The sequence below is a fragment of the Kluyveromyces marxianus genome, chromosome 2 (genome assembly GCF_001417885.1).
Source record: "Kluyveromyces marxianus DMKU3-1042 DNA, complete genome, chromosome 2".
Lineage (NCBI taxonomy): Eukaryota > Fungi > Ascomycota > Saccharomycetes > Saccharomycetales > Saccharomycetaceae > Kluyveromyces > Kluyveromyces marxianus.
Genome location: NC_036026.1, coordinates 1,437,975 through 1,463,286, shown reverse-complemented (window position 1 = coordinate 1,463,286; position 25,312 = coordinate 1,437,975). Strand labels below are relative to the sequence as shown.

The 25,312-nt window shown below is 39.9% G+C and overlaps 12 protein-coding genes across 12 annotated transcripts; 8 read left to right on the top strand and 4 right to left on the bottom strand.

Annotated features, from left to right (window-relative positions):
- Positions 1 to 57: 57 nt before the first annotated feature.
- Positions 58 to 1,125, top strand: SHE3 (She3p; the record flags this gene model as incomplete). Its single annotated transcript, XM_022818353.1, has 1 exon — positions 58 to 1,125. The coding sequence occupies one exon, from the start codon at positions 58 to 60 to the stop codon at positions 1,123 to 1,125; it is 1,068 nt and encodes a 355-aa protein (XP_022675029.1).
- A 480-nt stretch (positions 1,126 to 1,605) lies between these two features.
- OPY1 (Opy1p) lies at positions 1,606 to 2,523 on the top strand (the record flags this gene model as incomplete). The annotated part of the gene is made up of 1 exon (XM_022818352.1): positions 1,606 to 2,523. The coding sequence occupies one exon, from the start codon at positions 1,606 to 1,608 to the stop codon at positions 2,521 to 2,523; it is 918 nt and encodes a 305-aa protein (XP_022675028.1).
- A 234-nt stretch (positions 2,524 to 2,757) lies between these two features.
- On the top strand, positions 2,758 to 3,963 carry ASA1 (Asa1p; the record flags this gene model as incomplete). The annotated part of the gene is made up of 1 exon (XM_022818350.1): positions 2,758 to 3,963. One exon carries the CDS (start codon positions 2,758 to 2,760, stop codon positions 3,961 to 3,963), a length of 1,206 nt encoding a protein of 401 aa, XP_022675027.1.
- Positions 3,964 to 3,987: 24 nt separating this feature from the next.
- KLMA_20710 (uncharacterized protein) lies at positions 3,988 to 5,346 on the bottom strand (the record flags this gene model as incomplete). Its single annotated transcript, XM_022818349.1, has 1 exon — positions 3,988 to 5,346. The coding sequence occupies one exon, from the start codon at positions 5,344 to 5,346 to the stop codon at positions 3,988 to 3,990; it is 1,359 nt and encodes a 452-aa protein (XP_022675026.1).
- Positions 5,347 to 5,744: 398 nt separating this feature from the next.
- On the top strand, positions 5,745 to 6,662 carry ATG14 (Atg14p; the record flags this gene model as incomplete). The annotated part of the gene is made up of 1 exon (XM_022818348.1): positions 5,745 to 6,662. The coding sequence occupies one exon, from the start codon at positions 5,745 to 5,747 to the stop codon at positions 6,660 to 6,662; it is 918 nt and encodes a 305-aa protein (XP_022675025.1).
- Positions 6,663 to 7,117: 455 nt separating this feature from the next.
- On the top strand, positions 7,118 to 8,668 carry VMA2 (H(+)-transporting V1 sector ATPase subunit B; the record flags this gene model as incomplete). The annotated part of the gene is made up of 1 exon (XM_022818347.1): positions 7,118 to 8,668. The coding sequence occupies one exon, from the start codon at positions 7,118 to 7,120 to the stop codon at positions 8,666 to 8,668; it is 1,551 nt and encodes a 516-aa protein (XP_022675024.1).
- Positions 8,669 to 8,981: 313 nt separating this feature from the next.
- On the bottom strand, positions 8,982 to 10,676 carry MDM36 (Mdm36p; the record flags this gene model as incomplete). Its single annotated transcript, XM_022818346.1, has 1 exon — positions 8,982 to 10,676. The coding sequence occupies one exon, from the start codon at positions 10,674 to 10,676 to the stop codon at positions 8,982 to 8,984; it is 1,695 nt and encodes a 564-aa protein (XP_022675023.1).
- A 1,911-nt stretch (positions 10,677 to 12,587) lies between these two features.
- CDC34 (SCF E2 ubiquitin-protein ligase catalytic subunit CDC34) lies at positions 12,588 to 13,490 on the top strand (the record flags this gene model as incomplete). Its single annotated transcript, XM_022818345.1, has 1 exon — positions 12,588 to 13,490. The coding sequence occupies one exon, from the start codon at positions 12,588 to 12,590 to the stop codon at positions 13,488 to 13,490; it is 903 nt and encodes a 300-aa protein (XP_022675022.1).
- Positions 13,491 to 14,923: 1,433 nt separating this feature from the next.
- Positions 14,924 to 15,334, bottom strand: KLMA_20705 (uncharacterized protein; the record flags this gene model as incomplete). Its single annotated transcript, XM_022818344.1, has 1 exon — positions 14,924 to 15,334. The coding sequence occupies one exon, from the start codon at positions 15,332 to 15,334 to the stop codon at positions 14,924 to 14,926; it is 411 nt and encodes a 136-aa protein (XP_022675021.1).
- An 840-nt stretch (positions 15,335 to 16,174) lies between these two features.
- PIG1 (protein phosphatase regulator PIG1) lies at positions 16,175 to 18,481 on the bottom strand (the record flags this gene model as incomplete). The annotated part of the gene is made up of 1 exon (XM_022818343.1): positions 16,175 to 18,481. One exon carries the CDS (start codon positions 18,479 to 18,481, stop codon positions 16,175 to 16,177), a length of 2,307 nt encoding a protein of 768 aa, XP_022675020.1.
- A 3,709-nt stretch (positions 18,482 to 22,190) lies between these two features.
- MCM5 (MCM DNA helicase complex subunit MCM5) lies at positions 22,191 to 24,431 on the top strand (the record flags this gene model as incomplete). Its single annotated transcript, XM_022818342.1, has 1 exon — positions 22,191 to 24,431. One exon carries the CDS (start codon positions 22,191 to 22,193, stop codon positions 24,429 to 24,431), a length of 2,241 nt encoding a protein of 746 aa, XP_022675019.1.
- A 293-nt stretch (positions 24,432 to 24,724) lies between these two features.
- SMD2 (mRNA splicing protein SMD2) lies at positions 24,725 to 25,057 on the top strand (the record flags this gene model as incomplete). The annotated part of the gene is made up of 1 exon (XM_022818341.1): positions 24,725 to 25,057. The coding sequence occupies one exon, from the start codon at positions 24,725 to 24,727 to the stop codon at positions 25,055 to 25,057; it is 333 nt and encodes a 110-aa protein (XP_022675018.1).
- Positions 25,058 to 25,312: the final 255 nt, after the last annotated feature.

Genomic DNA, 25,312 nt, shown 5'->3' with positions numbered 1-25,312 from the left:
GTATCAAAATACCATTTATCATAGTGGAGCATACACAACGCTGTGCCGAATCGTATAATGATGACCCAAGAACAGGGGATATTAACTCCAACAAAGAACATGAATGCAAGCAAGTTCAATATCAATCATGGTCACTTCATTACAAATCTAGAATCCCTAGAGAGCCCCACGAAGAAGAAGGACAATGCAAACATAAGTGGAAATGGAGGCAACGGCAATTCGAACTATAGTCCTGGGAAGTACTCTACAAGCAGAGTAATAGAATCTCTCCATGGAAAAATCGACGATTTAACGAATACCAACCTGAAAATGACAACCCAGTGCCATCATTTGGTGAAAGAGCTAGAATCTTCCAGCGAGGCTCGTAAGAAGCACCTAGAAACGATTTCAAGGCTGCAGACAGAAAATGTGAATTTAAAGGCGATGCTAGACAGAAAGAGTAATAGATTGAGCGAACTGGAAGCCTCATTGAAGCAAGAATCAACTTCAAATAGCGATTTGCTCAAGAAGAACCAAGAGCTGGAAGAAACTATCAAAAGTTTACAAAAGGAAAACGAAAAACTCACAGAGCAATCTACTATGTACAAAGTTCAGTATGATGCTGTGGCAGACTCACACAAAACGTACAAAGATTACTTCACTAACGAGATCAGCTCGTTACAACACAATCTAGCATTACTCGAGAGATCTATGACGAAACAGGTAGAGTCAAAGGTCAATGAAGTATACGAGATAGACAACAAGATACAGCAAAAGTTGAAGAGCTTAGAATCATCAACGGAAACCTTCCAGAGACATGCTACAGAGGAGATCGAAGCAAACATCAAGAAATTAGATTTGGAAAGCTGGGAACACTCCCTCCAAGAGGCTCAGCAATTGCTAAAGAAATACAAGGCTCAGGCTCAGGCCGAGGGTGTGAACTTGCAGGATAAGCCTCAAATGCCTCCTCTTAGAAACAATAAGCGGAAAACAAGTGCTCAAAAAAGAACAAGTTTCTACGGAACACCTACCGGGTTCTCTGCAGTATCTAACATACAATCCCCTCCATCTAGCTCTGCTAAACAACTACCAGGACTCAAACGAGCCTCATCAATTAGAGTACCGTCCGATAATAACAAGAAGTGATTGGAGAGACAGCTCCCTAACCTTTTTCTTGATTTTTGTCAAACGATTCTTTTCTGTTCACATTATATATCCAACGCATGAATATACCCACGCTCAATTATACCTACATGCATAAATGTATATATGACCGCATATAAGCCCGAATAGTATATATTATAATGACTGTGAACATCACCATCTTCACTTCCCTGTACCTCTCTTGTCCTTTTAAAGGTCCAGAATCTCACAACATGTCAATCCCAATCTCTAGCAGTTTCTTTTCTATGTAAATTACGTACGGTTTGCATTTCTATAAATTCGTTAAAGGCATCATCAATTCACAGAACATAGAATCTGTAGCCAAAAATCAAAATATTGAACGGTAACAAAGCAAAAAAGGATATATAATAGTCTATCCGACCGCTGTAACTCTAGCTTAGGTATTTTCATAGACAGCTGTACTTCGATAGCAGAAACAAGGATAGTAAACTACAAGAAAGGATGGGGAGACAGACTTTTGAGGATAATGAGGAGATCATTTATTCGTCATACCTTGTAAAGAAGCCGACGGTTTCAAAGTCACTCTCATCCACAAAACAGCTTGCAAAAAGCTGGACTAACTGGAGTGTGAAAAAGGCTCCACACAACCACGAGTATTGGTGTGTGCTTAGGAATACTCAGTTTAGTTACTATAAGGATGAGTCTGAAAGAGTTGCCGAAAAGGTGATCCCGATTCAAGATATATTAGGGTGCCGTGCATATGATGATAACAAGCTAGATATATTTACAAAAGGTATGACGCTACGATTTAAATCATCTGATGAGAATGTGATACGTAACTGGATGCAGGCTATCACGAAGTTGCTTCCACACTTGAACAATTACGGTTCAGAATCTGATCTAGAGATTGCAGAGAGTGACGACGAGCTGCCGGAAGGCTGTAAGAATGACGAAAATGATGCCGTGGAACAGAGTTCTACATCTAATGTGCAATCTATAAACAATGGGATCCTTGAGGAAGATAAAAAGTTCTTTGACTTCTATGATATAACAAAACCTTCCCATTTGATTCAAGCAGGTCTGATATTCGCTAAAAACAAACGCTCGTTGACGGGCAAAAAATGGAAACCTTACAAGTGCCAATTAACCAACAAATCGCTAAAGATATGCTCACTAAAGACACAAGAGTGTAGATACTGCATTCCAATGGAAAAAGTTGTTGATTGCATCGAATTGGACAGCAAAGACCCGTTATTTGCTGTTGTGACGTTCAACCAGAGACTCAAGCTACGGGCAAATAATGAGGATGAGCTAGTGGATTGGATCATCAATCTCAAAAGCTGTGTAATGGTTAGAAACTCTTTAGCATTCACTTCTAAGGAAGCTGCAAGAGAAGCCTTAAAGGAAACTCAAGGTTAATTCTTGTAAAGTCACTGACTTATGTAATTTTGTAAGCCCTACAGTAATGAACTAATAACATTTTAATGTGTATGTGTACTGATTGATGTTCGAGATTTTTCGGTATATTTTATATTTTGTAAATATATCAACTTTTAATACAAGATTTACATACTTTCCTATCATTAAAACAACCGATGACTTCAACCTCTGGACCAAGAACCAAAAAAAAACAAACAAACAGCTACTAGAAAAATGCCTTTTACACTGCGACACCATAAAGTTGCCGTAACTAGTCTATTGAACTGGTGTAGCGAAGATATTCTACCTACCTTGATCAGTGGGGACGAAGATGGTACTATTTTAGTATGGAACTTGCTCAATAGGAAGCCGTTTTATCGATATAAATGTAATGGACAAATCATATCCTTGCAACAAGTTAACGATTTGCTAGTCGCATTGTGCAAGGATCATACATTAAGGATATTTACGTTCCCGCTCTCTGTGACGTTAAGCATTAACAATACCTTTTCTACTTCTCATAACTTGGCAGAATTGAACTTGATTTATGAGATCCCAGTTAACACCTTAAATTTTGCAAATGCGGCAGTACAACATATCAATGGAGATATCTATATGTTGTGGTGCTGTAATACACAAGACTCGGAAACAATCGATGTGTATCAATTCAACATCCAGGAAAAAACGTCGTTAAGAAGACTCCGCAAGGCAATTGCATTATATGAACATATATCTAAAATGGTGGATCCGTCAGTTATGAAGTTTGATAAATTAGGGACTGTAATGAAGTTCTTATTGTACGAAGATAGGATATATATTGGGTTTGAATCTGGATTTGTTGTTGCTGTATCTCTTTCGGATGATCTATCTTTACACGTCTCTTATGTTTCATCAGCACATTATCCCGAGCCTGTTTTGGATCTCTCTGTTGGCCATGATTTAAAAATGGTATTAAGTTCATCTACAACTTCCAGCTTAGGGTTACATAAAGCTAAGTCGAAGCTAAAACACCAACACGACACTGCAGAAGGAGATATAATTATCGATGACAGTGAAGTATATTCGAATCTAATAAAATTGCCAACTAAGAAAGTGGCACACATCCAACAAATGGATAATATCATAGTCGTTTCTACCTGGTATGGAACAACGGAAATATTTGATACAACAGGTAGGGATACTCTAACTATTATTCGAAAAGAAAGAGGACAAGTGCCTGTTGATGACAATCCATATGGTAACGCATCACTTCCAAAAGATTCCACTAGGGTTAAAATATCTTCTATGATATGTATATCAAAAACAAACACTAATGAAGTATCATCCATTAAGGATGTGACAGAAGGTATTAAGCGTAGACTTCTACGTTTCTCAAACCAAACATGGTGTTTGGTGGGGTACGAAGATGGGTCAATTGTGGTTAAAGAGATAGGTCATTAGTATTTCATAAACTATGTAACAATATCATAATATTCTACCTAGTGTACTTTTCTTTGTTGATTTTTTACAAATGGCAGCATCCTTTTCAATTATTTCACGCAATAGCATTGAGAATGCAACGTCTACGTTTTCATCCGTCATCGAGTCAATCGCGACAAAACCGCAGTTCCATTGCAAGGCCAAATCTTTGCCCCATTGAAGTAAGACAGGGGACGCTAAATCGTGGGAGAGATGGGTACCTACTATAATAATAGGAGGAGGAGAGTCTGGTGCATCAGGTGATAGATTTATATCCTTCAGAGTTGTCATTAACTTTTTCCGTTCCTTTTCCTTGGAGTGAACTTCGTTCTTCCACATTTGCCTCAAGTTTTGCATGAGATTATATATATCTGTTTCTGCGTCATCTTTTGTAAGTTTCTGATAATTTCTGTATTCTTTCCAAGCATCCATGAAACAGTTTCTGATAGTGGTCAATAGACTGAATCCACCATCGTCTAAATCTGTCCACGAATTACTTCTTAGCTCCGATGAATTACTGCCAATAGAAGGTTGTGGAGTTATATCTGCATTGCTACTAGCATCATCATAGGATGGCAAGGTATTAACTTTGTTCAACTCAGGCACTAGACTGTAAACTAAAAAGTAACCATCGACTCTTCCGTTCAACTCAGCTGTTCCAGAAGCCACTAAAATTGGTTGGGTTGAGACGGGTTTGCGAGGTTCATCTGCCAACCCTCTTAAAATAGGTTTCCCCAAGTTTGAAAATAGAGAAACCTCCAAGAAGGGGACCACCATGTCTGGATTAAACCCCGGGGTATCTATTATATCGACTGAAATCTCTGTGTATGATGGGGGCACGTAGCCTTGTTGCCTAAACTTGTCCATGTTACTTTCAATGCATTCCTCAGCGGAGACGGAATTCATTCGCTGTGCGTCTGACGCTATATTACCACTGGTGTTAGAGAGCAAGTTAACATTTTTTTCGTTGATATGGTCGTGCGGCTCCAAGTATTTGTATACGTGATTATCTTGAGTCAAATCTGCATCATCCTTGGCCTTGCGGTCCCTTGCCATTTTGTACTCGTGCATTGTTAAGTCATATATGAAAGGAGAAAGGAGCACATGCGGATTAATCTCTGGTGAATCAATAAGTGGCGCCCGTAGCTGGCCACGAGTTCTTTTCTTGAGCCTGGCATGGCTCTTACGGTCCAACAAAAACCTTGCAACTGGACTGGTCGGCTTGAATGAAAAGAGCCAATTGCTCTGTTTCCTAGTGGGATAGTGCACCTCGTGTACGAAATTAACTGTGAGACGTGAAACAAGCGACGTCTTACCTGTAGAAGAGCCACCCAAGACCACAACTCTAATGGGTCTTTCTGTCATTTTTGCGTTAAATCGGTGATATCCAGCCACCTGAGTTGTTTGTATTAAAACAAAACAAAAAGAACAGAAGCGGAAGTAAACGGCAATGCAGCACTTTTTAGCACTTTTTGAGACTGTTCAATATCAGAGAACTGGAAAGCCTGTGACCCGAAACTTATCCTTCAACAAAACCCTTTTGTCTCTGTTGTCTTTGCTCGTATCTCTATTTAAAGCTGGTTAGTACTATATAGCTCATCTCTTTTTTCCAATACGACAAGATATTGGAACGGTCTGGAAAATAAATATTTATAACACTGTATAGTCAAGAACATACAAACAAGCACATAATTAAGGGAACCGGAACAGAAGAGAGAAGAAGCCACTAACAAGCAGCCTATAAGTGTGGAAAGAAACAAAATATGATACATTGTGGAATCTGCGGTAAGGCAAAGACAGCAGATGTGCAGTTTATTTGCTGTCACTGTATTAACGGTTCACCAGCCGTACTTTTAAGGGACAAGATGAATCTTTTGATTCTGCGACAGGAAGTTGAGCAGCTTAAAACGGCCGTAGAGGATCAATTAGAGACGGGATTTGCGGGAGAAGGACAGTTAGGGAGACAGCTACAGAAACTAGACATTTACAACGAGAAGAGAAGGCTGATAAAGCTACGACAGCGGCTCCAACTAGCTCGGAATAAAGTGCAGCTGAAACGGAACAAATACAATGAGTTACTCCAGATAATGTCAACCAATGGGTACTTGGAAGAAAGCACATCGGCAACGGATTCCATCGACTTGGAGGAGCAAGCAGCCGAGGAATCGGCCAGCCTCGACACCCTATCGCACATACTTGCCAGAAACCAAAAGCAACTGTTCGCCGAGTTGTGTCGGTGGTTTCGCATCAGAAAGAGCGACGAAGACGACGTTTTCTCATACACGATATGGGGACTCCCCATGGTGAATCTCAAAAATGGGAGCGAGCTGGACCCCAGCATCATGGTCTCCTCTATGCGCTACCTCCAGCAATACTTGCAGCTGGCGTTCCGAATCTGGTTGTTTAAGGCAATATGCGACAAACCGATAGAAAATGACCGCAACATAATCGAAAACTTCACACAGCTCATATACGACACGCTAGACATTCTTCGGGCACGCAAGCTCGTCTCCAAATCCGTCTCTATCAGAGACATCCTAATCAGATACGATCTCGACGGAATGATCTACCACTTGTCCCAGAACAAGTACCTCTCCTCCCTCGACGACGCCTCAAACTCGTACCCACCCACCATGCAAAACATTAAACAGCTCGTGATGTCAATGATACCATCAATATAGCACACAACCCTTTCTTTCTATCTGTATACACACATATATATATATATGTACTCATACGTAGTAATTGACGCTCACGTGCCCATACACATATTACCCTACCTTAAAATTGTCCCTTTTGTCATTTAATTTTTTTTTTTTATCTCTGTGGGACTCACGATTCGAAGATTAAAATGAAGCCTTTGAAAGAATTAAAGAAGGATGAAATAGTAGATAGTTATTAAGAGCAGGCCCCTTTTGAGAGTTGAGAAAAGGAAACAAAGAGGATAGGCATATATTGTAGAGGATTGCTTGTTAGTTAAGAGAGTAGGGCGAGTAATTGCGGTTGATACGGGTCCTAGGCAAAACATTGTGAGCTTTTGAAGAGAGAAAAAAAGGGTTTGTTTTGCGAGAAGAACGAACGAATTGAAAGCATATTTAGAAAGGAAAAAAAAGCGAAGAGCATAGATTAGACAGATATGGCTACACTTACAGACAAGCAGTTGTTTGAATTGAACAAGAAAGCTGTTACCGAGGGTTTCAAGGTCAGACCTCGTTTGAACTATAACACTGTTGGTGGTGTGAATGGTCCTTTGGTTATTTTGGAGAAGGTGAAGTTTCCACGTTATAATGAAATTGTGAACTTGACTTTGCCAGACGGGACTGTGAGACAAGGTCAAGTTTTGGAAGTGAGAGGCGACCGTGCTATTGTGCAAGTGTTTGAGGGTACTTCTGGTATTGATGTCAAGAAGACCACTGTCGAGTTCACTGGTGAGAACTTGCGTATTCCAGTTTCAGAAGACACGTTGGGTAGAATTTTTGATGGTTCTGGTAGACCGATTGACAATGGTCCTAAGGTGTTTGCTGAAGATTACTTGGACATCAACGGTTCGGCTATCAACCCATATGCTCGTATCTATCCAGAAGAAATGATTTCGACTGGTATCTCTGCCATTGACACCATGAACTCTATTGCCCGTGGTCAAAAGATTCCAATCTTCTCTGCATCCGGTCTTCCTCACAACGAAATCGCAGCTCAAATTTGTAGACAGGCTGGTCTAGTCAGACCTACAAAAGATGTCCACGATGGTCACGAAGAGAATTTCAGTATCGTCTTCGCTGCCATGGGTGTTAACTTGGAAACTGCTAGATTCTTCAAACAGGATTTTGAAGAAAACGGTTCCCTTGAAAGAACTTCCTTGTTTTTGAATTTGGCTAATGACCCTACCATTGAAAGAATCATTACCCCAAGATTGGCTTTGACCACTGCAGAATACTTGGCCTACCAAACAGAAAGACACGTTTTGACCATTTTGACAGACATGTCCTCATATGCCGATGCCTTGAGAGAAGTTTCTGCTGCTAGAGAAGAAGTTCCAGGTAGACGTGGTTACCCAGGTTACATGTACACAGATTTGTCCACCATTTACGAAAGAGCTGGTAGAGTTGAAGGCCGTAATGGTTCCATCACTCAAATTCCTATCTTGACCATGCCTAACGATGATATCACACATCCTATTCCTGATTTGACTGGTTACATTACTGAAGGTCAAATTTCTGTTGATCGTCAATTGGACAACAAGGGTATCTACCCTCCAATCAATGTCTTACCATCCTTGTCCAGATTAATGAAGTCTGCTATTGGTGAAGGTATGACCAGAAAGGACCATGGTGATGTTTCTAACCAATTGTACGCCAAGTATGCTATTGGTAGAGATGCTGCCGCCATGAAGGCTGTCGTTGGTGAAGAAGCTTTGTCCATCGAAGATAAGCTATCTCTAGAGTTCTTGGAAAAGTTCGAAAAGACTTTCATTTCCCAAGGTGCTTATGAAAACAGATCTGTTTTCGAATCTTTGGATCAAGCTTGGTCCTTGTTGAGAATATATCCAAAGGAGATGTTGAACAGAATTTCTCCAAAGATTTTGGATGAATTCTATGATAGAGCAAGAGATGAAGATGAAGAAGATGATGAAGACGAAGAAGCTTCTTCCGCTGACAAGAAGCCTCAAGCCGAAGAGTCATTGATCTAATAAGCATTACAGTTACTCAGGGAGTAAGCAGTAAGTACATTTATAGCTGGGGACCTCTTCAATCAAGTGAGTGAAGTTAAACTCCAATAGTATTAGAGCTCCCCCGTAAAAGAAAGTATAAATATAAATATAAAGAGTAATAATTCGTGTTTTTACTATTTATTATTGGTATATTGTCCGAAGTCATTGTTCTCATCACATAGATTATGGCATTGAATATATATAAAGTGACTTTTATATAAAGTAGTAGAATGAGAAGTATTTCTTAATTAAAAAAAGGTATTCTTAGTCGTGTTCATTTTGTTTATTACGCTCAATGTTTAGAGCCTATGCCGTACAAGTTATTAAGAATATTGGATCCGAAACCAGGAATATTGTTAGGATGCGTAGAAGGTCGTACATTTTTTGGAGATTGAGACATCAATTTGAGCATATCTTGACGAATCAGTTGTTGGCTATTTTCCAGTTTTGATAGAGGTGAAGGGTTCAGTGGGCTACTTGATGCAAATGGGAACTCTTGTTGGCGATGTGCCAGATTTTCCAGAATTTTGCTTGAGCTGTTCATGGTACCGGTTTTAATCCCTACATGGTTAGACAAAAAGGAAGAGTTTAGAAGCGTTGAAGCTGAAGTTGAATTATCCATTGACAGGAATGATGATTGGGTAGGTGATCCGATGGGGGTTAGGGTGGAAGGAGAAGAGGATCCTCCGTGTTCTCTTACACTTTCTATTTCGTTAGCCAATTTTTTGGCGTTGTCAAAAGCTTGGAGTAAGTGCGGTAGTTCCTTTGTTAGCGAGGTTTTCTCCATCATCAACGAAATGTCAGATGTACCAGACATGTTGGACAATCTCCGTGACCGTCCTTGCGAATTAGATGAAATTGAGTGGTTAAGTTTAGCTGTACCCAAGGGAGTGGGTTCGAAGACATCTCCATCAAGAGGGTCTTGCACCACCACCAAATCTTCTTCTTCTTCTTCTTCTTGTGCCTCTTCTTCGCCTTGTTCCAAAGATTTATCAACAAACGAGTTGATCCGGGACAACTCGTCCAAATCGTGCATATCGGACTCCTGTTGGGCCTTTGCGTATGATTCCTGCGAATGCGAAAGGATTGCTTTATTTTCGTTCAAGAGCCACGAGAAGCTGAATGCCTGGTACATACCTTCGACATCCATGAAGATGGCCAAGCACTCTTCGAACTCCGTCTGGTTGTCTGAAGCTTCTGCGTCGCTCAATTGCTGCAACAAGACTTTTATGAAGGACTTGTACGAGGCGATGGTATCACGTAGGGCATCGATGTTGGCCTGGGTCATTTTATCCAGAGAGGTGGTACTCACCAGTTCTAGTTCGTAGTCTATCAGCAATAGTTTGGAGCGCATAAAGAAAGACGCGACCTGGCGTTTAAGCTTGCGGAGCTGGCGCCCGCAAAGGAACCAAATTTCCAAAAGCAATGTCATCGCATCGGACAAGAGGACCGACGTATTGTTGTTGTTGGACTGCAAGACCGACTGGATGGAGTGCATGATTTCGCGGGAGTCCATGGATAGTTGTTCGAGTGCGATGGAGAGTTTGTCGCACTTTGATATAGTTTTCAATGCGATGTCTCTTTCGAATCCCTCGTTTTGGCCCGTATTAGGGCCAGCATCGACACCGGAGGCAGCAGTGCCCGAAGCAACAGCACCAGGGACAGCAACAGCAGCAGTACTGCTACTACTACTACCACTACTACCACCTTGAACAAGGTCCACCAGCCCAAACCGGAGCTTGACAGTCTGCTCCAACGTCTTGAGGTCCCACGACTTGGCAAGTAGAAAACCAAGCTTCACCAAGTCCGTATATATCGAAAGACACTCCTTACACTTCTCCAAAGTCCGCCCATGCAAGTCCTCGGGCAATTTCACGCTCTGCTCGCGCGCCTGGCCTCTTGCGTCCTCGATAAGCCCGGAAATCACCTGGGCATCGATCGCATCCTTGTTTTTGAACTGCGAGAGAATCGGGTCTTCGTAGCTCATGGGGCTAGAGCAATTCCTATCTATACACGAGGTAGAGGTATTTTCTAGTGGTAGCCGGTGGGTACACGTTACTAATATTCTCACTCTCACTCTCACTCTCACTCTCACACTTCTCACTCGCTTCTTATTTCTCTTATAAACTCTGTTTTAGCTATAGTACGCATAAAATGTCAGCCTATAATTTACTATCATTTACTATCTATAATATGCGATCGACAGACAATAGACAATACACACTATTGACAATCGAGAATCGACAGACAGGGAAAACAGGTCAGAAAAATGGTAGACGGGTAGGAAGACGAAAAGACGCACTGCACCGCACCGGTAACTCCAAGTGGAAGGTAAGGAAATCCGTCCAATGGGGCACGAATCACGAACACGAACTGGTTGGTGCAATAGCCAACCCTAACCCTACACGTCGCGCTGCGTATCGTACCACTCTGCGCTCTTTAAGCCGGGTCCATAGAACCAGGTAAACACAATACAGCAAAAGAAAACAAAACCCAAAAACCAAAAAAAAAAAAAAAAAATTGAAAATTGAAAATTGAAAATCGAGAATAAAGGGAAAAAAAAAAAAAAATGGTGGTGGGTGGTGGGAAGCGCAGAGTCACGTGACCACACCCTGGCTCTTCCATTTCCATTTCCATTTCCATTTCTCAACTCGAGGGCAGCGTTTCGCGTTTCTTTTTTATAGCGCTGCTGGCGCCTGGGTAAAAGTGTGAGTTCCTTCCTCGTCGTTGTCGGGTATTGCCGCGCCACACCGGAAACTTCCGACACTCAGAGGTCTCAGAGGTCTCAGAAGTCAGGGGCGGCGCGCGCGGGAAATGGAAAAGCAGATTGCAGTGTGTATAGTGTCTCACGTGATGGTGGTCGGGTAACCACTAACTCAAACACTAACTCAACCACTACTATGGATAAGGACACACACATACAACCATAAAAACGGCTTAGGTGAGGCGAGGTGAGGTGAGGTAAGCGTAGTGTCTACTGCTGGGACAGACAGACCTACAGACAGGAGGCACATCGGCAGTCTCTCCACAAGTGGATATGTTATGTACCAGGTATGATATGTATGTACTGTAGCGCGTAGGCCGCGCCTGCTTGCCCCTCTCGCATGAGGCTCCCTCTTCTCCTGTTTTTGTCTTACAAATAAGTTTTCTGATTTCGACAGTTTTTGTTTTACTTTTATCAATCAGTTCACACAGAACATATAAAGTATCCTACCGAAAAGTTACAGTTACGTATTTATATTGTAGTTAACAACAGCCACTACACGCTATACAGGCTCTAAATCGACGGGCACCAGTATACAGGTATATTTCCCATTTGGTTTGGTGTGGCTTACGGATTAGTATTTTGTTTCGTTAAGCGTACTTTATTATTATTATTATTATTATACTTTTTTTTTTTTTTTTTTTTTTCTTCCTTCCTTCCTTCCTTCTCCCGATTACTTGCTCTTTACAAAAAGTATAGAGAGATAATACAGAATACAAGCATTAGTTATATCTTGTCATAATAATTACAAAGAAAAACAGGACTTTGTTTGTTTCAGGACCACTCATCAAGACTCCTGATAGTTTACTCACGCAACAACAGACACTTGAGTGCACACACACGCAGCCTAGCGACAGTCGTTTTGAGATAAGTTTCTTCCACTTTCTAGTTGGGTTAGGTTACAAAAAGCGCGCGCGCACATATACAAAAAAAAGGTTTTACTTACACAAGCGAGTCGTCCAGGTACTAGAATATAGGGGTCCCACCAGGAAAACACAATAACCACAAGTGACTGATTAACTGGCTGACTAAAGTACTACTACTATTACTACTACCCTTTGGATTATCAGAGAGTATCACCAGACGTAAAAAAAAAATAATATACTTACAAGAACAAGAAGATCACCCACCAGCATGAGTCGCAAGAACACCGCTGCCTCGCTATTGTTACGACAATACAGAGAACTCACAGACCCAAAGAAAGCTATTCCTAGTTTCCATATCGAGTTGGAAGATGACTCCAATATCTTTTTGTGGAACATCGGGGTGATGGTTTTGAACGAGGAGTCCATCTACCACGGAGGTTACTTCAAGGCACAGATGAAGTTCCCAGACGACTTTCCTTTCTCCCCACCAACGTTCAGGTTCACTCCTGCGATCTACCACCCAAACGTCTACAGGGACGGAAGGTTATGCATCTCGATTTTGCACCAGTCCGGGAACCCAACGTCGGATGAGCCCGACGAAGAAACATGGTCCCCAGTACAAACAGTCGAGTCTGTCTTGATCTCGATAGTCTCCTTGTTGGAGGACCCTAATATCTCCTCGCCTGCAAACGTCGACGCCGCCGTCGACTACAAGAAGAACCCAGAACAATACAAGCAGAAGGTGAAACTAGAGGTGGAAAGATCGAAGCAGGATATCCCACAAGGCTTTGTAATGCCAGAGTCTACCAAGGCCTACGTCTCCCAGAGAAGAGCTAACGAGGCTATCGACAGCATCAAGGATACTGTGGGTGATAATTTCTGGTACGATAGCGACGAAGGCGAAGAAGACGTGGACATTTATGCATATGAGGACTCCGATGAAGACGAAGAAGAAGATGATGAAGACCAAAAACTTGACGGCGCTTCTTTCGGCAAAGATCATTCCTCCTCCCGTTTGAACGCAAACAACGGCAAGAACGACATCGATTCAGATGACGACGAGGATCTGGTGCCTGAGGAAGCAGAAGACTCCCTAGACGAAAGCGTCATGGATAGAAGGAGTAAACTTATCGAAGAATCAGAAGAGCTTGAAGATACAGAGATGAAATAGGTTACCGTGGTGAAAGCAGATACGTAGTTATAACAATAAAAAAAAACACACACACACACACACGCACGCAAAGAAGAAAGAAAACAAAAATAAAAGCATGCTTGACAACTAGATCAACAAGCCTAACCAAGGCAGAAGCAAAAAGAGGTCGATGAGACAAACTCTTTTTTTTTTTTTTTTTTCAAACTTATACGACTACTAAAAGCCTCTCTCTGTTTCGTGCTTTTATTTTTGTTCTTTTACTCTTTTTTTTTTTATGTTTATGTTTTTGTTTTTGTTTTTGTTTGCAGGTTTGGTTTGGTTTGGTTTGTTTATGTCCCACATTGCTTCTGCTGCATTCAGAATTGCAACATTTAACTTCGTATGCACGCTTTCTAAATTCAAAGTCTTCACGTACAATACACAGCCTTAACAAAAATAGATCAAAGATAAAAAAAAAAAAAAAATTACTAATATTAATTTTTACAAACAGTGTACTGCGAATACAACAAACCCTTTTCATCTTCTCATGTTTCCATGCTCTCAACCTAGTGTCTCTTTTACCATTTCTCTTTGATGATTAAATTCCTGGTATACGCTATTCCGGATTGGATGGCTTCTCGAAATATCTCTTAGCATTAATGATCCCCCTTCTTTCTTCTTTCTTTTCTTCCTTAAGCCAAATTCAATTCTTTTGTGAGCCTCATATCATATTCACATCACTTCGGATAATACTCTGAAGAAAATAGTGGAAAAAATAACAATGCGTCGAATAAAGACCTACACCAACCATAATGTTTTCGAAGATCTTATATAATTATACTGCTAGGTTTCAGAGTAAAAGCAACAACAACGACAAATATAATGTTTCTGAAATTATATTATTCTTCAGTTCCGTGTTGTGATGCGCTTTTTAATTTGATTTGCTCGTATTTTTGAGAAAACAAGGGAGGCAGAGAGACAAAGCAAAAGAAAGACATTAACAAAGGAGTAATCATACAAATCGAAAAGATGATTTGATTTCATGCTATGATTGCTGCAATTTTCTCTATCTTTGGAAACATCATCACTCATGCATCACCCCCTTCTTTAATATCTTTCTTACTTTATCTTCAAAGACGAGTGGAAAACAAGTCAACGTAACGCATTATCGTCCTTATCTTTTTGAATGAACACCTTCGATTTCTTGAAGGATTACTATATTAATTCTGATTTTTTTTATCACATAGGCAATATACATAAAGCTGTTTTCAATTTTTCACATTAGCTATAGAAGTTTTTATTGAAGTATTCTGTCATAAGGGAGGTTACCAGATTATAACCTATTAAGCCACAATCTGTAGATATTAATTTGGTATTATTATACTTGTAAATGATATCGGTGATTTAGTGGATATGTCATTTTTTTTTTTCTTTCTTCCTTCCTTCTATATGGCCCAAGTTATTTGTTTCATTTAAAATCTACGTGATTTCTTCTGAGGTACCATACCCCTCATCTCTTTCAATTCGTTTTGCAAAACCTTGAATTCGTGACTATACTGATCCACTTGTTTTTGAAGTTTTTCGTTTCGCAATATCTGCTGTTGAAATAGATATTTGATTTGTCCTAATTCTTTTACCGATTCCCTTAAGTTTTTTCTTTCAAGATTTAGTTCTTGGATAGTTAATGCATCGGATCGTAGTTGAATCATCATCGTCCTTCTTGATATATAGTCTTGCTTTACTATTTGATTCAAATGAACCAAAAGTTTTTCCCAATCGATTTCTCCCTCATTTTGAAAGGATGAAAGCTCAAAACTGTCATCTTTATTTTCTAACCTGATTTGGTTTATAAGTTCCCGCAAAAGCTCTTCCACCTTCAACATTGCCTGGCTAGAGCTATGGACAAACTATATTAGAGTCAAATTGTTTTTGCAATCATTATTATTACGTGTATTAGTATTAGCTATGTATAGATAGGAAAAGTTTATAAAAGCGTCACAAAAAATATATATATGTGTAGGTGTGCGTGTAACCGAGATATGCGTGACAATGACATATTATAAGCACTTAGCGAAAAAAGAGAAACAAAGTGAACGTTCTAAAGAGACCAAAGTAGTAATCAAATACCAGGAATTATATAGCGAGCTGTGATGTCCCAGGAAAACGTCTAATTGGCATGAATTAAAATGTATCCAAAATAAGTAGTAGAAAAGAAATCGAAAAAAAGGTAAGAAAAACAATGCTGCAGGGTCCCAAAACCTTCTCAAATAATCAAGAAGAAAATGCGTGAAAACAGTAAATCTTGGCACCCCAAAAGAAGTAAATTCGAAGCAATAAGTAATGATAGCCGCGAAGTAATTAAGTTCAACTTAGCCGATCTAAAAATGGCAAAAAAATATAACATAGGGTTAGGAATATACAATTCCGTAACATAAAAGGGGGCGGGTGAAGTAGAAAAAGTTGAAGACGAAAAAAATAAAAAGCAAAAAAAGTCACAGAATAAAAGATGAGAAGAAGGTTAAAAAAATATATCAGCGGCTATGTGAAACACTGAATTCTAAAACCCAAAAGAAAAGCCATGAAAAGTCCGCGCTATCCCTTGTTAAATGACCTTTTTTTTTTCATTATAACAAAGGTACTAATAATGAAAAATGCCAAAAGCACTCACTAGGCTTCTCTCATCTTTTCATTTCTGATTTTTTTTCCATTTTTTTATCTTCCTTTCAAATGTTTATTGTTGGTGAAGATTTGCTTGTTGTAGCACTATTTTCCGTAGCGCCGTCAAATCCATGTATTAAAGTAGAATTGGAATTGAAACTTGAGTTTAAATGCTCTACAGATTCAGACCTAGAATTAGTAGAGCTGGAAGATGCAATATTAAAATCATTATGCGATCTGGATTTTGAAGCTGCATTTGGATCATAAAAGCAGTATGATTTGATCAATTCATCATATTTTGGGTCATTCTGGTTTAATGGTGCGGTAGTATAATTTGTGGAAACGTTCTTCAAAGGTGAAGAATTAAAGTAGTCTGTATCCTCAGAGAATCTCCTACCAAGCTTTGGTGGTGCAGCCTTAGCAGGATCAGAGGGCGGAGTAGATTTGTTACTAAAGTCTGTCACGAAGTTGTCAGAGCTAAGGGATCTCTTCATGATGGCCGATGACTTCAATAAACGTGGACGGCTTGTCTTTCTCTTTGACTTCTGTCTCACGTTTGTGATTGCATCCAAAGACACTTTGTAGTTTTCGTAATTATTGTTATCGTAATAAGTCTCCCCATTCACATCATATCTACAGCAAAGGTGAATTTTGATTGGGGATACGAGAGTGTCGTGTAAAATCAAATTTTTAACCTTCAAAAAGTATACGAATGAGGACAAATTGATGACGAATTGAAATTCATCAATAGTGTCAGTAATGGTACGCTTGTAATTAGCAGTGACATAGTGGATATCTTTCCAGTCATTAAAAGAAAACTTGATTTCGATGAATTTTTCGAAACTTAGATTTGCCACGTATATTAAGCCAGTAAGCTTTCCTTGCGATAATTGCAGCGAGTTACATTCATGAAGTTTGATGTTGCTTCCTTGCAAGTAGTTGCCCAAATCCCGATTCAAGTCCATAGAAGTTGGGCAGAATTTTTTAATATTAGTATCTTTGAGAATCCATGATTTGATCTGAATCGGATCCTTTGTTGGAGATGCATTCAGGTTAAAGTTAAAACCGTTATTGTAGTCAATGTTGTTTTTGTTGAATTTATTGGCGTTTGAAGAGCTATCATACACGTTTTCAGCCATTGTATCGTTACTGTTATTGGTTTTAAACATAAATCCATAATGAGAAAAAGTGTTCGAGTTTGAACTGGAGCTCGGAGTAGAGTTCGAGTTTGAATTGGTCGAAAATGTTCTGGGATAGTTTGTTGGAAGGTAGCAATAATTATCCTTCATTGGATCGTTCAAGTGGTCTAAATCGAAATCAGAATCGGAGTCCTCCAAATCATTATCTGAATCAGACAAGGAGAATTTTGGAATAGATTTGGATAATGGTAAATTCATCTTTGAGAGTTGAGTACCAAACCAAAAAGAATCGGATGGGTCCAGACGACTACCAATGTTAGAAGAGTACGAGGTCGAGCTTGAGGAACCATGTGAATGTGGGGATTCACGATCGAGAGGCGAAATTTGAGGAGACGTTTCGTTCGAGATAGTGACTGGTTCCATCGAGGAGTCAAAGCATTTCACTTTTGTGAGTTCAGAAGCAAATCTGACCGATTTGTTTGAGGAAATAGATGACTGACTTGAAGAAGACGAAAGTTTCAATGAAGACTTAAGTTTCTTCAAGATCGGTGGATGCGAGGTTTGTTTATACAATCTTCCAATGTTGTTTGTATTTTGATTAGCCGCCGTGGAGGAGGATGAGGTACCCGAGTCGGTTGACAACACAGTAGAGGCAACAGGATATGGAGAACCGGATGGAGATCTTGAGTCTGTACCTGTAGATTCCGAACCCAAAGTCTCGTGATGGTTGCCTTTGTTACCGCTGCTAGTCAAGTTCTTGAGTACGTTAGAGCCCTTATTGGCTCTTTGACTAGTATTTCTTGGAATAGCATTGTGATCCAAGTCCATCTCTACTTCTGAAACATCGCTGATGTCAGAACTCGAGTTTTCGCTTGAACTTTGTGTGGTGGTGCTGTTTAGCAAATCATATAGGTTCAAGTTACTGATGCACTTTGATATATCGTCCTTCTCGCCATCGCGAGGGCTGCGATTGTCCTCCGAAGAAGAAACGGCCGATGCAGGAATCATGAACCCCGACCTGGGGGTCCCGCTCTGCCCTACCGTCATGTTAGAGTTAGAAACCCGACGGTGACGATTGTCCATGGTTATCGTCTCTACGGAATCGTTCTCATGGTTGAAAAAGTCAGTGCTGAGCGAAAGCGGTACTGGCGACGAAGAAGACGCTGAAACAGGCGATACTAACCAGTCTCCCACATTGCTTTGCAACGTGAGCGTAGAATGCGAAGAGTCCATATGAGTAGTCAAAGACAGCTTGGGAATGTAAAAGTATGACAGAATAAGTAGAAGGAGGAGACAAACTAAAATAAGGAGGTAAAAGCCGAAAGACCACTGGTAGTAGCCGTAGTAGCTATATTGTACAGCAACAAAGGTTAAAACTTCTAAAAGTATTGTTAGCACTAAGAGCAGCGGTACCAATATACCAACCTGCACAATACTAACTCCCTTTATATGGTAGTACTCTTTCTTTATCTTGATAATATTAAATATAATCGAAGGAAAAAAAAAAATTCACACTTTTCCGATTAATTAATATTCGTGGGGGTGATTTAATAATATCGTTATTACTAACCGATCGATGATTGTCTCTACTTTTTTTTTTTTTTAAAATTTTTTTTTACGCGGCTGATTCAAAATTCATAAAAAAAACCAAAAAAAAAAAAAAAAATAGATTTAAATTGATTTCTTAATGTACTGTAAAAGTATGGAACAATCTTTTTTCTCCCTGTTTAAAGCAATAAAAAGATGATAAAACAATTCTTCTGAGTAGTAGTAGTAGAACAAAAGAAAAAAAATAAGTGCAGCAAGTGTCCACAACAACAACAAACAACAACAGCAGAGAGGGGGTAGGTACTATCAGAGAGAGACAGAAAGAGAAGGTGACAGCTTCTTCAATCTTAATGCTACAACGTACTGCTCTTTCTGGACACAGAGAGAGATTCAAGTAGTGAATGAAAACACTTCGCAAGAGTAATGTAGTGTGTATTTAAACAAAGCCTTGCTAGGAAACAGGCAAAAATCCTTGTAAGGCAAGTAGGATGGAAAGAGGAGGAGACGCCAGGACACGCAAGCGCTGTTTCACCCTTTGATATATATAGTATAATATTTTCTGACCCCGAAAAGCTAAGTGTTGATACAGACATATATAGAAAATTGCCTGGAACACGGATATGCATGTGGATATAATATTATATAATGTAAAATGCGCAGAGAGCTTGTAGCATACCGCTCTCTTGCTTATCCACAGGAATTGAGCGAAAAAAGGGCTAAAAAGAGATAGTGAAAGTGAAAAACAAAAAAAAAAAAGACACACACGCACAACAAATAGAGAGAAAAAAAAAAACAACAACAGAAAATGTGGAAATACGATAATGAGGCAGGCTGATTCCCCCGTATTAATTAGAACCGGTGAGCGGAAATCAGAAGAAAAGGCAAGGCAGGAGACCACTTACTACCTCAGCTGAGACGAGGGGAAGGAAGGAGGTGGCGCTAGTTACAAGGAGTAATGGGCCCAGTACTTAGAACAGTCTACACAGACAGGCCAAGTTTTTGCTGGACCATCCATCATCATCTCTGCTGATTCCAAATAAGTGTCAGACGAGTCTCACTTTAACAGGGGCAGTGCAGCGCACTGCAGTATAACGCGCAGGGAATTTAATTACCGTGGTAGCGCCTTGGTATCACGGTGTAACGTAGTATTTTTTTACTCCAAGCTGTCAATCACTTAGCACACCAAATCATAGAGACCTATGCAGTGCAGCAGTGGTTTGCAGTCAAGAGTCCACAGCGGCCCTCATTCTGTTGAGTGAATTCTTTTTTGACTTCGATTTTAAAGTGGGTTTCGTTGTGCATTTCTTAGGAGGCTTACATAACGCATGTGGATCTACAGGTTTATCTAGGAAGTAAGAATTGTTTGCATATGGCATGATTGTGCAGTTGGAAAAGGGTTGGGGCCTGGTTGGGGCCTGGTTGAGGCACTCAGGAGAACACGAAAGTGCTGCGTGTTTAATGTGGTGGTTTTTGTGTTTTCTCCCACTCTCCATATTTCCTGTGGGGATGAGAAAAACAAAAAAAAAAATAAAGGAAGCTGCTGCACAGAGGAGTCCGCGTGACTCCCTCGATGTCTTCTGCGAATTCCCTCCATGGTGATGATCTTGATAAAACCAAGTGAGAAGTGGGAACGGGTCTAGGGGATACTGAGACGCCTGTAGCAACGACCTTCACACATTTTTTTGTTTATGTTTTCTTCCCCGGTGTGTGCGTGCCTTCTTAAAGCCTGTCCACGGCAATAATTTCTTCCGTGAAGAAGGAAAGAAAAAAAAAAAGGCTATCAAAGCTCCATCTTGTTCTTTGATCCAGCCTGGCCTGGCTTCTTTTTTATTTTTTTCATTCCCAAATGGGCTCCCACCGATAGCGAAGACACGGTTTAAAGATTGCGTGTGATATTCCTTGCGTCTGGAGTTATGTAATATGTCAATCCGATGAAGTCTCGGCATGTATCACATATCAGACAGTTAGATAGTTCTATAGATAGGCATTTTTTTTGGCAATCATGAGCGTTCAATATTGGTTGTTTTGCGTTACACCTCAACAGGCATGTGTTATCTTGGCCTTGCTGTGGAACCGCTGGGTGGGACGTTACGTATGGTAATTTGACGGAAAAAAGTTGGAGTAAACCAGACGAACCGAGCCGAACCGTTTTTCCTTTTCTTTCAAGAAACCAAAAAAAAAATCCAAAAACAAAAACAAAACATAAACCGTTTCTGCGCTTGTGCATTCCCAGAGAATATCAGCGGGTTAGTATGGGGGTGAAGGTTTTTTCCCCTTCTTTTTTTTTTTTTTTTTTTTTTTTTTTTCCTTTCCTTCCCTTCTTCTTTCCCTGGTTTCTGTGGGTGAGGGTCCTTATTCCCCTTATCCTTAAGAAGACATCTCCGGTGTTTGTAATCTTTTTTTGGGTTTTTTCTGGAAGTTCTAAATGTCGCTAGTTACATTTCTGGGATTTATGGTGGGGAACCGCGTGCGTCGTATGGTATGAGGTGATTGCTTTCTGCTACACTTTTTTTTCTCTCTCTGTTTATGCTGCAGCTCACCTTACGTTCGTTGCTTTTGAAACATACGTGTGAGAATATAGCCGAACTATCGGAGTCTTATCCAGTTATTATACGACTGTTTCTGCAAACGCATGTGGGTGATTTCTTTTTCTTGGACTTTTCTCCTCTTTTTTTTTTCCTCCACATCTCCATGGCATGGTGAGAAAGATCGGCACCACTTTTTGCCGCCCTAATTAACGTACGAGTGGGTGAGAGAGATATGGAAAGTAACAAACACAGGCATGATTCCTTTACCCCTCTTGCCATAACGAGGAGAATTGAACTTGTGCTTGCAAGAGGAATCCCGTTCTTGGAACGGTAACTAAGGAAACAGGAGAGAACAACCCACACACTGCTTTTTTATTTTCTCTTTAAGCACCCGACCCTGCGTAACGGCGGCTATCGGAGTAGGACATGTGCTTTTGAGATACTGGAAAAAAAAAAGTTGAAAAAGTCGAAAATGAGATCATAAGATCTTGGATCTTAGTCACGTGCGCAAAAATGGAAAAAAAGTGTCAAAGAAACTAAAATATGTACATTGTAGACCGGGTAATTTTGTTTTTTCTGTTTTTGTTTTACCATAAACAAATGTATCCGTTGCCCGGCCCTACCTTGCCCTCCATAAACCACTTTCTTTTCCTATTTGGGTGAATTAAGTGCGGCGCGTATGTTTTCAAAATATTTGAAGAAAGTAATCTATCTCTATTTATCCTAGAGTTGATTTATTGCTGAATATATTCGATGCAATGCAAACGCAACAGAGAATAGGTGAAGGACTAATTTGAATATATTTGGCACATCAGTAAGCCATCACAGTAGCTCAGTGAAGTCACCAGTAAATCAGAGAAACCGCCATGTCGCTCGATAGACCAGAGATTCATACAACCAGAGTTCTAGCCGGTGAAGAGCTTTCCTCCAGTGAAAACTCAGAGGTAATCAAATCTTTCAAAAGTTTCATACTGGATTTCAGACTAGACTCGAACTTCATTTACAGAGAACAGCTACGGAATAACCTTTTGGTTCACAAATACTTTCTCGATGTTAATACAGAACATTTGATCGGATACAATGAAGATCTTTACAAGAAACTACAAGATGAACCTATCGATATCATACCATTATTTGAACAGGCTATTACACAAATAGCCAAGAGAATTGTGCTTTTGTCACAGGATTCTGATGTGGATCCAGAAACGGCTCTCTCGAACTTTCCTCTCTGCCAGCTCATTCTCAACTCAAGCTCTATGGAGATCCCTCTAAGAAATTTAGACTCTGATCATGTTTCGAAGATTGTCAGAATTACAGGTATCATTATCTCCTCAAGTGTTCTAACATCGAGAGCCACCCAACTCTCCCTCATGTGTAGAAGTTGTAAACACATGACAACATTGAAATTAAACAACTTTCAGAACTTGAATAATAATAATGTGCAGTTGCCTCGTGAATGTTTGGCAGATCGTTCTAATGATACAGATGAGACTGCAGCATCTTGTGGGCCAGATCCTTACTTGATCGTTCACGAATCATCACAATTCATTGACCAGCAGTTCTTGAAACTACAAGAACTTCCTGAGTCTGTGCCAATCGGTGAACTACCCAGAAACCTCTTGATGACTTGTGACAGATATTTGACCAACAAGGTGGTCCCCGGTACCAGAGTAACCATTATTGGTATCTATTCTATCTATCAGTCGAAAAATAAAAGTATCAATAGTTCTGGTAACAAAGCTGTTGCTATCAGAAATCCATACGTTAAAGTTGTGGGTATCAAGCATCTGTCTAATAATCCATTGAACAATTCCTTGTCCATGTTTTCGGAAAGCGACGAACAGAAATTCTTAGAACTTTCCCAGAGACCTGATCTATATGAACTGTTCGCCAAATCTATTGCTCCCAGTATTTATGGTAATGCAGATATCAAAAAAGCTATTGTTTGTCTGCTAATGGGTGGCTCAAAGAAATTATTACCTGATGGCATGAGACTAAGAGGTGATATTAACGTATTGCTATTAGGTGATCCTGGTACCGCAAAGTCGCAACTTTTGAAGTTTGTTGAAAAAGTGTCTCCAATCTCCGTTTACACATCAGGTAAAGGTTCTTCAGCTGCTGGTTTGACAGCAAGTGTTCAAAGGGACCCAACGACTAGAGAGTTTTATTTGGAAGGTGGTGCTATGGTGTTGGCAGATGGTGGGGTTGTTTGTATTGATGAATTTGACAAGATGAGAGATGAAGATCGTGTTGCAATTCACGAAGCTATGGAACAACAGACAATTTCCATTGCTAAGGCAGGTATCACAACAGTCTTAAACTCCAGAACAAGTGTTCTTGCAGCAGCCAATCCTGTATATGGTAGATACGATGACCTAAAGTCGCCTGGTGAAAATATTGACTTCCAAACAACTATTTTGTCTAGATTTGACATGATTTTCATTGTCAAGGATGATCACAATGAGGATAGAGATATATCTATTGCTAATCATGTTATGAATATTCACACTGGTAGAACTCAACAAACCGACCCAAATGATGAGTCAAACTCGGATAATGAAATACCAATCGAAACTATGAAAAGGTATATTAGTTATTGCCGTTTGAAATGTGCTCCAAGACTCTCACCAGAAGCAGCTACTAAGTTATCATCCCATTTCATCAATATCAGAAAACAGCTACAAGAGTCCGAAAAACACTCTAATGAAAGGTCATCAATTCCTATCACAGTTCGTCAGCTGGAAGCCATTATTCGTATCACAGAATCCTTAGCTAAACTAGAATTGAAACCAGTGGCTACTGAGGTTCACGTGGATGAAGCTATCCGTCTCTTCCAAGCTTCTACCATGGATGCAGCCTCCCAGGATCCAATTAACTCACAAGAAAACGACACAAACATGCTTGCTCTAATAAGAAGAATAGAGTCTGAATTAAAGAGAAGACTACCTATTGGTTGGTCTACTAGTTACAAGACTTTACAAAGGGAGTTCGTGGTGAACAAGCGCCTTCCCCAGTATGCATTGGATAAAGCGTTGTATTTGTTAGAAAGACATGAATCTATACAACTAAGGCATCAAGGTCAAAACATCTATAGGAGTGGTGTATGACCTGGGGAGGAGAATATCCAAATTGCTGTTTAATAGAACTATTAATCTCCACCTTCACACGTATAAACATTAGTTAATATTAGATATATTTTCTACAGTTATAATATTACCCGGATCCAATTAAAATCAAGGCAAGCAATTATTATTAACATAAAATCGGTTAAAATGAGAAATGGCTTCAACCGTTACTACATAGATCTCAGGTGCCGATAGAAGCCTTCATTAGAGACAGCTGTGAATAGCTAACGGAGTTTCAATCATAGCAACGAATCAACGAATCCCTAACATTACAAATGGCAGACACATATATCCCTAAGACGGATCTTTCCCGATCAGAATTGTCGAGAGATGAGTTAACACAACTAGAAGAGTTTGAACTCAAATACGGACCAATGTCTTTAATTCGTGAAGCCATGCTTCAGAGAACACCTGTAATAATATCCCTCAGAAATAACCATAAACTGATAGCAAGGGTAAAGTCATTTGATAAACATTGCAACATGGTGTTGGAGAACGTAAAGGAAATATGGACAGAAAAGGTAAAAGACAAAAAGGTAAATAGGGAGAGGTTTATCGCTAAACTATTTCTAAGAGGTGACTCGGTAATAATAGTGGTCAAAGCATAGACATAGCACTAATAAGCGCTCGACAAGATATACATATATTTAATTTATGAACTTCATTTTTAGAAGTATGTATTGTAATATCAAGCAAATATAGACAGTGAAAATAGTTTATTCTAGCGAATTTAAAGCATACAATGTCATTCATCACCACTATATCACCAGTTTTGCTGGCATCCCAGTATTGTTACTACGTGTCCTGCCTCAATTGTCACTTTGTTAATCATTCCTTACATATCAGCCGTTCGGTGATTCTTA